The sequence below is a fragment of the Oryx dammah genome, unplaced genomic scaffold (assembly GCF_014754425.2).
Source record: "Oryx dammah isolate SB20612 unplaced genomic scaffold, SCBI_Odam_1.1 HiC_scaffold_22, whole genome shotgun sequence".
Lineage (NCBI taxonomy): Eukaryota > Metazoa > Chordata > Mammalia > Artiodactyla > Bovidae > Oryx > Oryx dammah.
This window is the reverse complement of record NW_024070206.1, coordinates 18,732,105-18,747,625: the sequence shown is the minus strand read 5'-3', so window position 1 is coordinate 18,747,625 and position 15,521 is coordinate 18,732,105. Positions and strand designations below refer to the sequence as shown.

The window sequence follows — 15,521 nt, the reverse complement described above, 5'->3', positions numbered from 1 at the left end:
TCAAACTCAAAAATCACTTTATGGACTCCAAATATATATATTTACTTAAGACTGTTTTAGTAGTTCTTTATCAACCTGGAATCAAAGTATCTTGAAACATTCATCTTTTTATAAAGGGAAGAAATGACTCAGTTAAAATATATGTGCAATATATGTGTTGACAAAATACCCTTACATAAATCTCCTCATTTGATTCTCCTAACAATTTTGTAAGAAGGGCTGGACATATTTCCCCTTTACAGACAAAGAAATAGAGTCAGAGGGGTAATATGGATTGCCTGAGGTTAGAACTAAGTGATAGTCTCTAGACCAAGAATCAAACCACATCTTCTACAGGCAACTCTCTGTGTTCTTACCACAATACCATGTGACGTTAAACAGTTGATTTCCAACCTTTTGGAAGAGCTAAGGAACTTGATAGGAATCAACATGACTCCATAAGAAAAATATTTTTTCTGGGCAAACTTAGTTTCCAGCAAGAGTTAATTCATCATCTTCCCACCCCTTCCTGTGCATCCCATCCTCCCCACCCCGTAAGCACCCAGGCGGTAAGCCTGAGAACCTCCCAAGATTCCTTCCTTCTTCCCACTGACACGTCAAAAACTAAACAGCCATGTGCCATTCTATTTCTTAAATCACCCTCAGACTCTTTCTCCCTATTCCATTACCTTTGGTCTGAACAGCCATAACACTCCTAACTGGTTTGGTAACTTAAGAGGCTGCTGCTGCTAAGTCACTTCAGTCGTGTCCGACTCTGTGCAACCCCATAGATGGCAGCCCACCAGGATCCCCGATCCCTGGGATTCTCAAGGCAAGAACACTGGAGTGGGTTGCCATTTCCTTCTCCAATGCATGAAAGCGAAAAGTGAAAGTGAAGTCGCTCAGTCGTGTCGGACCCTTAGCGACCCCATGGACTGCAGCCCACCAGGCTCCCCATCCATGGGACTTTCCAGGCAAGAGCACTGGAGTGGGATGCCATAGCCTTCTCCAACTTAGAGGCTACTAAGACCTAATGATAGTATGAAATGCCCAGTGGTGTCACTGCCCTCAGCTTACTCAGTTCAATCCATCTTCTACAAAGCTTATCTTCCCAAACAGAGGAGTCTGCTTACATCCTTTTCCTGCTTAAAATGCTTCTATAGCTATCCACCACCTATACAGACTATAAATACAAACTCAGTCGCGAGGCACAAAAAGGCCTTCATCACCTGAGCCCTCCCACATACCTTTCCAGCTGATCTCCTCGTCCACCCTTCCCACACACATCCGACGCTCCAGGCACAGTGGACGCCCAATGCAGAGAGGACAGACAGGTTCAGTCTCATGTGCCAACTCCAAACAATTGGCAGTGACTGCCTGAAGCACCCTGCTGAGAACTGGAGATACTTATAAATTTAGCAGCAAAAATGTGATGAATGATTACGCAGCGCCTGCTTTTGGTATAGGGACGTGGGTGTCACACACATGCCATACCACAATTCGTGTACTACTGCTCTCTGACAGTTCTCCCATGTTTCTAAGCCTCTGTGCTGACTGCTGCTTCTGCTGAGCATGCTCTTCTCCTGTGATCCCACTGCTCATCCTTCCAGACCCCATCAACAGAGCTCCCCTGTGAAACCTGCCTGATGTCACACCAGCAGAGTCAGTCCCTCTCTCCCTGGACTCACACAGCTTTCTGTATGTCTCTACTATTTGGAATCATTGGACTGTAAGTGTTCATTTATGCTCCTGTGACATTCTTGAAGGTATGAGTGCACTTCCTTCCCCTCTGTATCTTCAACATTTAGTCCAGTACACTTAGAAGACACCCAAGTACTGGTGAAATGAATACATGAAGACATTAATGGGGATTCCTCTAACATGCTATTTCACTAAAATCCAGGAAGATATGGCAAAGCCAGGACCAGACAACCTATGAGGACTGTCACTGGCATTCTACCACTACTCATCATGTATTTCCATATATATCTATTATCTCTCACAAATATAAACTACTAAGGGAGTATACTAGATAGGAATTTGGCTTCCAATTAGATTAGTCAGCGGAGAAAATGGAAAATACAAGGGGAAAAAACTGACTCAATTTCTTTAGAAAGTGCTCTAGCACAAGTAATATAAAAAGATCTAAGAGTCAGTTTTCAGAAGCTAAATATGGACCACTAAATATTATTATTATTAGGGATACAGCCTTTCCATATACTTGACACTAGTCAAATCCTTATTATATTTACACTAATGCCACTGAAAGGGGCCTGGGTTTGATCCCTAATCAGAGAACTATACGGTTTCCCTGATAGCTCAATTGGTAAAAAATCCCCCTACAATGCAGGAGTCCCGGGTTCAATTCCAGGGTCGGGAAGATCCGCTGGCAAAGGGATAGGCTACCCACTCCAGTATTCTTGGGCTTCACATGTGGCTCAGCTGGTAAAGAATCTGCCCACAGTGTGGGAAACCTGGGTTCGATCCCTGGATTAGGAAGATCCCCTGGAGAAGGGAAAGGCTACCCACTCCAGTATCCTGGCTTGGAGAATTTCATGGACTATATAGTCCATAGGGTCACAAAGAGTCGGACACGAGTGAGCAACTTTCACTCACTTTATTTTTTTTAATTAATTTTAATTGGAGGCTAATTAATTTACATTATTGTGGTGGTTTTTGCCATACATTGACATGAATCAGCCATGGGTGTACATGTGTTCCCCATCCTGACCCTCCCTCCCCATCCCATCCCTCAGGGTCATCCCAGTGCATCAGCCCCAAGCATCCTGTCTCATGCATCAAACCTGGACTGGCGATCTATTTCATACATGGTAATATACATGTTTCATTGCTATTCTCTCAAATCATCCCACCCTCACCTTCTCCCACAGAGTCCAAAAGTCTGTTCTTTATATCTGTGTCTCTGTTGCTGTCTTGCATATAGGGTCATCACTACCATCTTTCTAAACTCCATATATATGCATTCAAATACTGTATTGGTGTTTTTCTGACTTACTTCACTCTGTATAATAGGCTCTAGTTTCATTCACCTCATTAGAACTGATTCAAATGTATTCTTTTAAACAGCTGAGTAATATTCCATTGTGTATATGTACCACAACTTTCTTATCCATTCGTCTGCCAGTGGACATCTAGGTTGCTTCCATGTCCTGACTATTGTAAACAGTGCTGCAATGAACACTGGGGTACACGTCTCTTTCAATTCTGGTTTCCTTGGAGTGTATGCCCAGCAGTGGGATTGCTGGGTCATATGGCAGTTCTATTTCCAGTTTTTTAAGGAATCTCCACACTGTTCTCCATAATGGCTGTACTAGTTTGCATTTCCACCAAGAGTGTAAGAGGGTTCCTTTTCCTCCACACCCTCTCCAGCATTTATTGTTTGTAGACTTTTTGATGGCAGCCATTCTGACTGGTGTGAGAGGGTACCTCATTGTGCTTTTGATTTGCATTTCTCTGATAATGAGTGATATTGAGCATCTTTTCATGTGTTTGTTAGCCAACTGTATGTCTTTTTTGGAGAAATGTCTGTTTAGTTCTTTGGCCCATTTTTTGACTGGTCGCTTATTTTTCTGGAATTGAGCTGCAGGAGTTGCTTGCATATTTTTGAGATTAATTCTTTGTCAGCTGCTTCATTTGCTATTATTTTCTCCCATTCTGAAGGCTGTCTTTTCACCTTGCTTATAGTTTCCTTCGTTGTGCAAAAGCTTTTAATTAGGTCCCATTTGTTTATTTTTGCTTTTATTTCCATTACTCTGGGAGGTGGGTCACAGAGGATCCTGCTATGATTTACATCAGAAAGTGTTTTGCCTATGTTTTCCTCTAGGAGGTTTACAGTTTCTGGTCTTATGTTTAGATCCTTAATCCATTTTGAGTTTATTTTTGTGTATGGTGTTAGAAAGTGTTCTAGTTTCATTCTTTTACAAGTGGTTGACCAGTTTTCCCAGCACCACCTGTTAAAGAGATTGTCTTTTCTCCATTGTATATTCTTGCCTCCTTTGTCAAAGAAAAGGTGTCCATAGGTGCATGGATTTATCTCTGGGCTTTCTATTTTGTTCCATTGATCTATATTTCTGTCTTTGTGCCAGTACCATACCGCCTTGATGACTGTGCCTTTGTAGTAGAACCTGAAGTCAGGCAGGTTGATTCCTCCAGTTCCATTCTTCTTTCTCAAGACTGCTTTGGCTATTTGAGGTTTTTTTTTTATTTCCATACAAATTGTGAAATTATTTGTTCTAGTTCTCTGAAAAATACCGTTGATAGCTTGATAGGGATTGCACTGAATCTATAGATTGCTTTTACTTCAGAGAACTACAATCCCGCAGGCCAAATGGTGAGGCCAAATAAAGAAAATTACTGATTTTAAAAATCAGTATTTATATTAAATGTAAATAAAATACACAATCCAACTTAAATTATGTATGATTACATTAGATAAAAAACAAATCCAAATTATATCCTCCTTGTAAAAGACACACCTTAAATGTAAGAACATTAAAAACTGATAGTGAAATTATGGAAAAGGAACATACTGAGTAAATTTTAGTCAAATAAAGCCAATGTAACCGTACACACGTTAACTATAAACACACAGACAAACAGATCAATCTACCAAGAAGTTATCACAACTGTAAATTTTATGCACCTAAAAATACAGTCTCAATAGAAATAAAAACTGACATAATAATCCATGGATCAAAGTAGAAATTACAATGAAAATTGGAAAAATACTTGAACTTAATAATAAAATGTGATGATATACCAAAACTTCTAGGAGAGTGATGTCAGAAACAGTGAAAAACTTCTATTCATCAAAACACAACACTAACAAGGTGAAATGGAAAGTCACAGAGCTGGAGAAGGTACACATAGCTGGCAAATGGCTCAAATCCAGAGTATACAAAAATCAGAACATGTGAAAATAAGAAGAGACAAAAAACGTAACATAAGTAGATTAGCAGTTACCAGGGGCTTAGAAAGGGAAGAATGGGCAATTATTGTTTAATGGTTACAGTTTCAGTTTGGGTGATGAAAAATTTTGGAAACAGATGGTGGTGATGGTTGTAAAACACTGTGAATGTAATTAATCCCAGTAAGTTAGTTACAATCGTAACTTTTATATATATATGAAAAAAACCTGGGACTTCCCTGGCAGTCCAGTGGTTAAGACTCTGGCTTCCAGAGGAACAGTGAGCGCAGGCTCAACTTCTGATTGGGGAACTAAGTGTCACATGCAGAGAGGTGGGTGAGACCAAATATTAAAAAAAAATAATAATAATAATAGAAAAACGGTCAAAAGACCTGAGCAGGAACTTCACAGAAGTTCCTTTTCATCCTTATGAAAAATAAACATAAAAAAGCACTCAACCTGACTAGCCATCAGATAAATGAAACTTAAAACCATTCAGTTCAGTCGCTCAGTCGTGTCCGACTCTTTGCAACCCCATGAATTGCAGCACACCAGGCCTCCTTGTCCATCACCAACTCCCGGAGTTCACTCAAACTCATGTCCATCGAGTCAGTGATGCCATCCAGCCATCTTATCCTCTGTCGTCCCTTTCTCCTCCTGCCCCCAATCCCTTCCAGCATCAGAGTCTTTTTCAATGAGTCAACTCTTCGCATGAGGTGGCCAAAGTACTTTAAAAGATATGTACAACCCAAATAGCTACACTTCTCATTTGTTAACCACATTGTAAACACAAACCAGCACTTTGTAAAACCGCTTGGGCACATCTACTAAAACTCAAGAGATACATGCAACAACCCAGCAAGTCTACTAGATACACACCTAACAGAAGTACACATGGATATTCAGAAGAGTTCATAGCAATCCTATTTGAAATAGCCAAGAACTCCAAACAATTCATACGTCTATCAGCAAAAGAATGGGTAAATCAACTTTGGTATTTTCATACAACTGAATACTGTATAGCAATAAAAACAATACAAAGCAACATGCAACAACAAATAATTTATCTAACAAGATGTTGAACAAAAGCAGCCAGCCAGCCACACTCACACATCACAAAATGTAAGATTCCACACAAATAAGAGTTCACAAGCAAGCAAGTCCAAAGTATGGTGATAAACTAAGACACTGATTAAATGTGGACGGCTACTCGTAATATTCTTTTGTTCTTAATCAGGTTAGTATTTATAAGACTGCGTCATTAATGATTTGTGCACTTTTCTGTATGTATACTGAACTTCCAAAAAAAAAAAAGAAAATAAGTTTTGAGGAGGAAATGTCAAATTAGATTTTTAGACAGGAGAGAAGTGGTCAATGGTTTAATTATTTTCAAATAGACACAACACATACCAAAGAGTCTCTAAGAGATTCTGATTATCAGTCTATCATCACTAAAATAAAAAAAGGCTTTGAATTCTTGAGTACCTAGGTGAAACCTGCTCAAATCGTATAAAAATCTGGTACAACATTTTCTTGATGTATTTACTTTGTATGATGAGGACAGTGCAAGCACCAAAACAGTATGTCTATTTAAAATCAATAGAATCCCAGTTAGATATTGCCCTGAGAACAGCAAAATCTGGACCAGATAAGCTGAATAAACTCAAAAGCCATGCAAAAAAAAAAAAAAAATCTTGTCTAGTCCTGACCTTATTATACTGCCACTCAAAAATAATTACACAGAAGTTAGAAGTAGGGAAAACATTACTCTTTCCTAGTAAACTTGTACTACTATTTATATATATCAGCATTTTTCTAATCTCTAAGTAATCAAGATCCCATGCAATGGTGTAAAGTATGTAGACAACACCAAAAATCATTTGCCCAATGATACTTTGTTTTCACCTCTTTTGTTTGGTTTAAGACATCAGGATGAGTACATTTTATCTGCATGTTGCACTTCAGAGCTGTAATGAAGACACATGTTCACAAAACAGGGAACTACCTCACATAGGGTAGTTGTGTTACCAGTGACCATTCTGCATGGTTCTGCTGCTGCTTCAGGGACACCTCTAGCCCAGGAATGCAAGAAGGACTTGCAAGAGAGAGGCCAATGTCCCCAAGATTTATCCCAAACCAGTTCTTAAGCATCTAAGTATCTCAGTTAATCCAGATGACCCCAGGCCACATTTCACTGACCTCCCATCAGCTCCAGTCCATCCAAGTTTGAACCCCAATATAGGCTCCTCTGGCTTCAGCTCCCAGGTATCGCTCGCTTATGATAAAACAGCTTGGGCAGACTGTCTGAACTTTCCTAGTCAACTTGGCTGTGGTGTTTAGTAAACAACCGCTGAACAGAGGAATGAATATATAGGCAGAGAGTGGTGCAAGCCAGTAAAGGCGAGGTATCAGAGACACTTGTCAAATCTAACGAAATCTGAACAACAAAAGTAATGAAGCCTTTTACCACTTCATTCTTCTTCTGTATTAAAAATAAAACAACCTCAGTAGCAACAGGGACACCCACCCCTGAGCTCCTTGGAGATACATCTAATTCCAGGGCTGGGGCAGAAAATAAATAGGATAAGCCTTGAAACACTGTGTAGTGCAGAAAGTAAGTGCTTAACACAAGAGAGAGGGGCATAGAGGGACACAGGAGCCAACGTGAAGGAACCTCCAATGGCCACAGTTGGAACAATTTGAGCAACAAAAGAAATAACCTGGTAACAGGTAACAAAGTATAAAATATACAAGAGTCCAGACTTAATAAATGACAGAATAAATAAGCAAACAGGGAGAAGAGTCAATCTTCCTTATAAAAGAATTTCAAAAAATACTACGTAAATATTCACCACTTCAGAAGGAGACCCCGGTGATTGCAGCTCAAAGGATAACGTATAGAAGAGGCAAAAACAGTAAAAATGTTAGTGGAGAAGCCTGGCAAACAAGATTCACATTGCTAGAGGTGTTGTCTGGACACCACATGCCCAAGTCCGATGTGACAAGGGGAGCCCTGCCCCTTCCTAGTACTCTCTGCACAAATGCAAAACTTCAGTCCAGTCAAGAAAACATCAGGCAAACCTAAACAGAAGGATATTCTGCAAAACCCCCAGCCAACCCTCCTCAAAACTGTGAAGGTCATGAGAAACAAGGAAAGTCTGAGAAACTGTCACAGAGCAGAAGAGACTAGTGAGCCGTAATGACTAAATGCACTCAACTGTTCTGGGTGGGACTGTGGAACAGAAAAACGACACTAATGGAAAACTAGGGAAATCCAAATGAAGTCTGGAGTTTAGTTAACAGTAATATGCTCATGGTTAGTTTTGACAAATGTACCCAGAAATATAAGATGTTAACAAGGAGGGGACAGGGTAAGAGACACACAGGAACCCTGTGCACTATCTGTGCAACTTTTCTTCAAAATTATCTCATTTTTAAAATTACTTTAAAAAAATTACATTTGGCAATTTGGCAACAGGGATATCTTCCTCATAGTTTTAAACAAGTACTGTATCTGGGAGAGGGAAGTTTCCTTTTTTCTACTTAGCCAACAGGAAGCAAACGGGAAATACCATAGGACTCAATGACACTACTGTGAAGGTGGGATGGGACTGCTGCCATTGTGCAGAAATCGAGTAGGAAAGTGATTTCGAGTTTACAGACAAGACAGGCAGAGTGCAACTCACTGTCTCTCATCAACCCCCAGTCCTTGGCAGATCAATGATTTTTTTCCTTCTAAACTTAGTCAAAAACTCTTCGTAAAGCAAATAGCTTCCCCACAGAGTCCCAACTTACTTACGAACCAGTGTCTATGTATGACTAATACTTGCCCATCCTCTGCATGAGGCAGAAATACAGATACAAAACCACAAACCAATTATTTCAAGACCTTAATGTTAGTCGCTCAGTGGTCTCCGACTCCCTGTGACCCCATGGACTGTAGCCCGGCAGGCTCCTCTGTCCATGTAATTGTCCAGGCAAGAACACTGGAGTGGGTTGCCATTCTCTTTTCCAGGGGATTTTCCTGACTTAAGGATCAAACCCAGGTCTCCTGCATTGTAGGCAGGTTCTTTACCTAAATCTGAGCCACAGCGGGCTCTCATTATTCCAAAATCTCTTCCAAAAGTGTCTGTGGCCACTCTCATAAGACCCAAGTGGAAGGTTGTGAGTGTGTGTGTGAGTTCAGTCATGATAAACTCTGTGACTCTATGGAATGTAGCCTGCCAGGCTCCTCTGTCTATGGGATTTTGGTTGCTGGAAAGTAAACTGGAGCCAATGATGACAGCAATCTTAACTGATTACAGCTAAAATATCTTAATCATGCAAACAATCATCTCAACACATAGTTAAAACCCCTTCCAGAGGCCTGGAAGGGGACTGCATGAGAAGCAGGTTCCAAGTTCCACTGTGTTAGCTTCATAGTAAACTGGTCACTCTGTTTATGTTCTCTTTTCTCCTCTATAATGACTAAACCTATTTATATTTACATCACCCATGGAAACTTGAACACTGTGTGCACATAGAAAGGACTCAATGCATGTTTTTAAAATTGAATTAAGCCCACGTATCTGGACATATTGTTCAAATATAATAATTCTTATCTGTTGATATAAATGACAAGGTATTTCACCAACCCATAACACTGTCATTCACCCCTGACCTCTACCCTGGGCACATACATCTCAAGTATTCCTTTCATTTAACAATAAGGATGCGTACACTCAAGAAAAAATATGAAGAGTAAAAAAAAAAAAAAATTAATGTTTTAAAACATGTTTTCACTACTTTGACCTTTCACTAATTTTCACTACTTTGACAAAAATTAATGTTTTTAAACATGTTTTCACTACTGTCTCTCTTTAAATTCAAAAAGGATATTATTCAGTACCCACCAAATGGCATGAACCCTGCAGAGAAGCCTCACTGATCACATCTCTTCTCAAATTCCAAACAAAGTCCCAATGGCCCCTACATCAAGGGATGTCTTTAATAATATGCATTCCACTGTTCTTCCTGGGAAAACCTATTACCAATCTTACTATTATTTTAAACCAAGATGTGCTCATAATTTTGAAAGTGTTCTTTATACATTTAAAGCTAAATGTACATCAAAAATATTTTCATCAGATGGATATTTAAGGTCCACAGGGCTGCTAAGATCATACAGCAGTTCTCAGCTCTAGAACTACTGTTAATAACTCCTGTGATCATAGGAAAAACACATTCTACTCTAGCGGAGCCGGGAATACAACCTAAATCCTATCAATTTCTACTCTCTAAAGAACAGGTATATTAAAACTGGCCTGAAGGTCAGTCAAGTGCACTGCTGATAAATAGAAGAGTGTGTATCAGGAGGCTGAGTGAGTGTCTAACTTCTGAATAAATGATGTGAATGAAAACTTCATCAACACGTATATAAGAAACTTTTACCAGGCAATAAGGTCTTTTTATGACTACAAACACATAAACACTGTGGAAAATTAAAATTTAAAGTAAGCCACCTAAGATAAATCACATACTCTCTTGATTCTAACCAACAAGTCACCCTCCTGTCATCACAGAAATACTTCATAAACATACTACCCATTTTAAGATCCTGATTCATAATTTTCTGCCTCTTAAAATATTCTCTAAAGAACTAATTTTTCCTTCTTCTTTAATCTCCTTCAGCCCTATATCACGCTACTATCATGGACACATTAATAAATGACTTAAAGTTACATCTGAATGCTAAATAAAATTATCCATTCTTGTTTTCTTCTAATATTGGTTTCATTTCCATGCCTCCTACATTTTTCTATTTCTCTTACAATGCATTTCTAACTTTTTAATTCAACCCAAATGGGGATATTCTGTATGTGCTGATACTATTAAAAGAAAACAAGGACTAAAATTAATTACTGCTACTACATTCAATTCCAAAACCAAGAATGAATGGTAAGTGCTATTTCTTTCTATGGGACTAAATGGAGTAACACTGCTGATAGTGGTAAGAACCAACTATTCAGCAACGGCAGAGGGAACAGTGACCAGCAGAAAGATTCCCCATAAATACCACCTGTCACCTCCCAGACCAGGGGTTCTCAACCAGGGACAGCTAGCCAAGCCTGGAGACTTCACCTGGGAGAGGGGGCGGGTGATGACCAGCATTTGGTGGGTAGACCCCAGGGATGATGCTCAACACCCTACACAGGCACAGGAGAGCGCCCACAACAAAGAGCTATTCAGTCAAAAATGTCGTGCATAGGCTGAGAATCCATAAACTCGACATGTGTCCCAATTCTGGGTAAAAAAATACAGAAGCACCATGGTGCTGTGAAAGGACCACAAGATGAGGGGGGAGGGAACTAAATTTTACTGAGTAGTTGCTACTTATCAAGCCTTGCATTAGGCACTTTACACATACCATCTCACTTAAACCTCCATCCCATGGGAGAAAAGTGATCTATTCTCATTTTATAGATGAGAGGTTGAACTCAGGGAAATTAAAGAACTTATTCAAGGTTACTCATCCAGAAATGGAAGGAATCATGATTCCAAATCAAACCAAATCTGTTCCTTTCCACAAAGGCCAGAGGTTAAAAGACCAGGATTTGATTCAAAGAGTTACCAATATGAATTTGAGCACATCACTTAACTTCCTCAACCTGCATTTAGAAAGTAAGTCAATGGGTAACATCTGAAAATACAAATGCTGTCAAATGCCAACAATTATGTTAAACATCTTATAACAAAAAACAAAGTGCTTCTTAGAATGGATGTTCATGATTACCATTTCTCCTTAAAAACAATTTATACAAGGGTGCAGAGTACCAAGCTGTACAACATTTTTAAGAATCAAGAGTAAACGTTCAGAAGATATGGTGCCTTCCACCACCACACAACTTCTCTTAATACTAGAAAGAAAGAAATTATCTAACATAAACAATATTTTTGTATGAACTTCCCAGATTTTCAATCAACTGACCCAAAAAGCTGAAGACCATTTCAGCAACTTTGATGGGGCTCTCTCCACAACAGAGGAAAAGGATGGATTACTGCTGCTGTGGGGAACAACTCTGCCATTCTCTCCACAGAGCCAGAATGTATTCCAAGAGATCAATACATTATCATTCATACCAATGATACAAAATGTAAATCATTTCAACATAAGGTTATGACTTTTAAAAACCTACCACCAAAATCCACCAGTCTTTGACAACTAAACTACTGGTAGGTTCACAAACACAACTTGAAATCTGGGATTAAATTCAAGGATAATGTAAACAAAAAGAAGTTTGTTCTTTCTAGAAGTCATCACAACTAATGAACTTCGAAAAGCAGGCTGCACACAAACACTTTTCCCCTTGAAATCTTGGATCTCCAGGCATGGTTTTGCTGTATTTTATAAAAGTATATTGTCATGTCATATTAATACACTGTAAATAAATTATAACAAACTATTTCCCACTAATATTGTCCAAGTTTAAAAGCAATAGACACATCAAATAAACTAAAAATTTGTTTGAAATAATTTCAAAACAATCATTAAAAGACTGGCTTTAAATAAAATTCTAAAAATCTGTTTACCCAACACCTAATATAAATAATAAAGTTCTGTTAGAATTGACAGAACTGATAACACACTCTTTTGACTGTTCTCTATTCTAATCAATTAAATAAGAATTTTCATTAAAACTATTCTGAAGTACATCTTTCACTTTAAGCATTCTGACACTTCCATCAACTTTCTAAAACTAAGAGTAGATTTTTAAAATTTTTAAAATGTTTTTAACATATTTGTCTCTCAGAAGACTGAATTAAACAAAAACTAATAGAAGAAACATATTACCAATCTCTTTAACATCGACAGATATTTGCGTAAACTGCAGCTATACGCTGATGGGCAGGTGATAATCCCAAAGAATTTACATTAGATAATAACCTAAGTAAAACCCATTCTATCTGACATCCCGTCAACTTTTTAGTTTACAAGCCTGTTTTTCATTACAATAAATTTTAACGTACAGGGAAATCGTATTATATTGTTTATTTTTAACCAGTCTCTTCATTTCTCCCCAAATAGCAGAATTCCCCTCAGGGCTCAGATTTCTTTACATTTCCAACCGAGGGAATATCGCTGCCCATCTCTGAAAAGCACTATCTGCTGACAGCTCCCCGCGAAGGTGCAGCGGCCGGGGACCAGGTGCGGGCGAACCTGGGCAGCGCCGAGCGCATCCCACCTGGGTTCGGCCGCGAGCCGCACGAGCGCGCGTCCCACGACCGACCCCGCTCCTTCCCCCGCCGGCCGCCGGCTGCTCGCCCCGACAGGCCGCAAACTGACCCTCAGACCCACGCCCCTTCCCGGGGCCGCCTCCAGACCCTCGCCCACGCAACCACCCACTCCGGCGGCGCTCGGCCGCAGACCTGGCCCGCGTCCCCGGCCTACCGGGGCGGGGGAGGGGGCGCTGGGGGGAAGGGCCCGGGGCGCGGCAGGGGTCCTCCGTGGGAGACGGGGGGCCGCGGTGGGGGAAGGGCTCGGGGCCTCGGCCAAGGTCCTCCAGCTGGAGACTGAGAAGTAAGCAGGGCGGAGGGCCGAAGGCTGGGTAGAGGAGGGTCCTGGTGGGGCCGGAGCCCGGGTGAGGGTCCTCCGTGCTCCGTGGGAAATGGGGGCCGCGAGGCGGAAGGGTCTGGGGTCCGGAGCTGGCGACTGAGGGTCGCGGGCGGTGGGGAAAGGGCCCGCCGCGGGCCTCCTGCGGGCGAAGGGGGTCGCGGGGGACGGCTCACCCGCGTCGCCGGTGGCGGGCGCCAAGGTGACGGAGCCGTCCCTCCACAGGCGGATCTGCGCGGCCGAGCGCACCCGGCGGCGGGGCTGGCGGCGGCCGGCGTCCGCGGCGCGCAGGGAGCCGCAGCACTGGTAACACACAGCCCACGCCTGCTCCTCATTGATGGGCTGATTGTAGAGCCGCAGGATCTCTTCCAGGCTCAGCGCGTCCTGCGAGCCCGCGGCCGCCCCGGCGTCCGGAGGCCCCTCGCCGCCCTCCGGGCCGACCGGCTGAGCCATCCCGCGGGTCGCGCCGCGCTCGGGGTGCCGCGTCTCCTCAGCTGCGGAGCATCGTCTCTGCGCGCCGCCGCCGCCGCCTCATCCCCGGAACCCCGCCCCGCGTGCCGCGCGCGCCGCCGCGGGGACAGGGCGGAGACCAGGCCGGGACCGGGCTGCAGAACTGAGCTGGGGGAGGGCCGAGGGACTAGGCGTGGGCCCGCGCGCCTGACGAGACCACCGCCAGCCGGTAGCGGCGCAATGGCGTCCGCGGCCCCGCCCCGCGGCGCACAGCCCTGAGGTTCGCCCCGCCCTCCAATCCCCGCCCCAGTGGCTCGCCCCGCCCATAACCCCGCCTCCATGGGCGGCCTGGCTCCACCCCTCCTCTGTCCCGGGTTCTCCGCGCCCTCCGAGCCCCGCCCCCAGGTTGGCCCCGCTGCCGGGAGTCGCCTCTCGCCTGCAGCCGCACGTGCATCACACCCACGCCAGCCTCCGCGCCGGGACAGACTTCGTAGTCGCCTGGCCTCGCCCCTCGCGTCCTGTTTTGCTCGGTTGGGTACCGTCGCCATCAACGCACCGGACCGTTCGCTCGGATAACCTCTTTCTCCGCCCCCAACTTCACGAGGGAGTGAAGCCCCAGGACAGGGTCTTTATGCGTTTTGCTCATTGGCTTCTCCCAAGCGCACGGATCAAGGCCTGGGGTACAAGCTTGTAGCAAACAATCGCAGACGTCCTCCGGATTCGTTTGTGACGTTTGTACAACTCTTCACCAAGATAATGTTCCCAGCTAACCCAATCTGTTCACACCTCATGAACCGCTATCACATGGGCATTTAGCCATAGAAGAAAAGGCAAAAAATCCTCCTGGGCCACGATGGACCATTAAGTGTGCGACAAAAGAGAGTTCTTGGATAAAACAATCGCTCCTTGGCAAATGAGTTTAATTGGTAACACTCCACTCTCAGACTAGTCCTGTATGAGAACCTTACAGAGTTGAAAGCATCAATCAGTAAGGTATGTATCTAATAGTAAATACCAATAAACATTTTAAGGCAGTTTTATGTGCAGTATTAGATATTGCACCCTCAACAACTGCATCTTATAGTAGAAATTATTAATACAAGTCGATTCTTAATGCCTAAGACACCACAGTACGTAAAGCAGGAATAGGGAGAAGACAAAAAGCAAAAGTAGATAAGACTCTGAAAGAGGAAGGAAAAGCTTCTCCCTGGGCACTCTATTATAATTTCATTACAAGAGATACAAAACAAACCTTTAAAGTAATGTCACTTAATTACCAGTTCATAATCCAATTTGTAAAAAATGCACTGCGTGTGCCACATCCCCGAAAAGACAAAGGTCAAATTCCTTACATGATGACATAGACAGGATAGATGTAGATATACAAAACCTCTTGATTAAAAACATAGAAACTAATGCTAAATTTTTGCTGTTTTAAAAGTTTAAACCCCGTGTGAGTTTTGAGAATACAGATGACTTTAAAATATTACTGTTTTGTTTCTGTTTGACTCTGCCTCGTGGCATCTTAGTTCCCCTACCAGGGATGAAACCCCAACCCTTTGGCATGGAAGCCTG

General features: G+C 42.4%; 1 protein-coding gene across 2 annotated transcripts in view; it reads right to left on the bottom strand.

Annotated features, from left to right (window-relative positions):
* SPIRE1 (spire type actin nucleation factor 1) overlaps positions 1 to 14,083 on the bottom strand; it is a 148,987-nt gene extending 134,904 nt beyond the window's left edge. The window contains exon 1 of one of the 2 annotated variants that reach the window (XM_040264585.1): positions 13,673 to 14,083. In XM_040264585.1, the coding sequence (XP_040120519.1) occupies positions 13,673 to 13,949 (277 nt within the window). In that variant the 5' untranslated portion in view covers positions 13,950 to 14,083. The remainder of the gene's footprint in view (positions 1 to 13,672) is intronic. The other variant, XM_040264586.1, reaches the window with a different exon arrangement.
* Between the last annotated feature and the right edge of the window lie 1,438 nt (positions 14,084 to 15,521).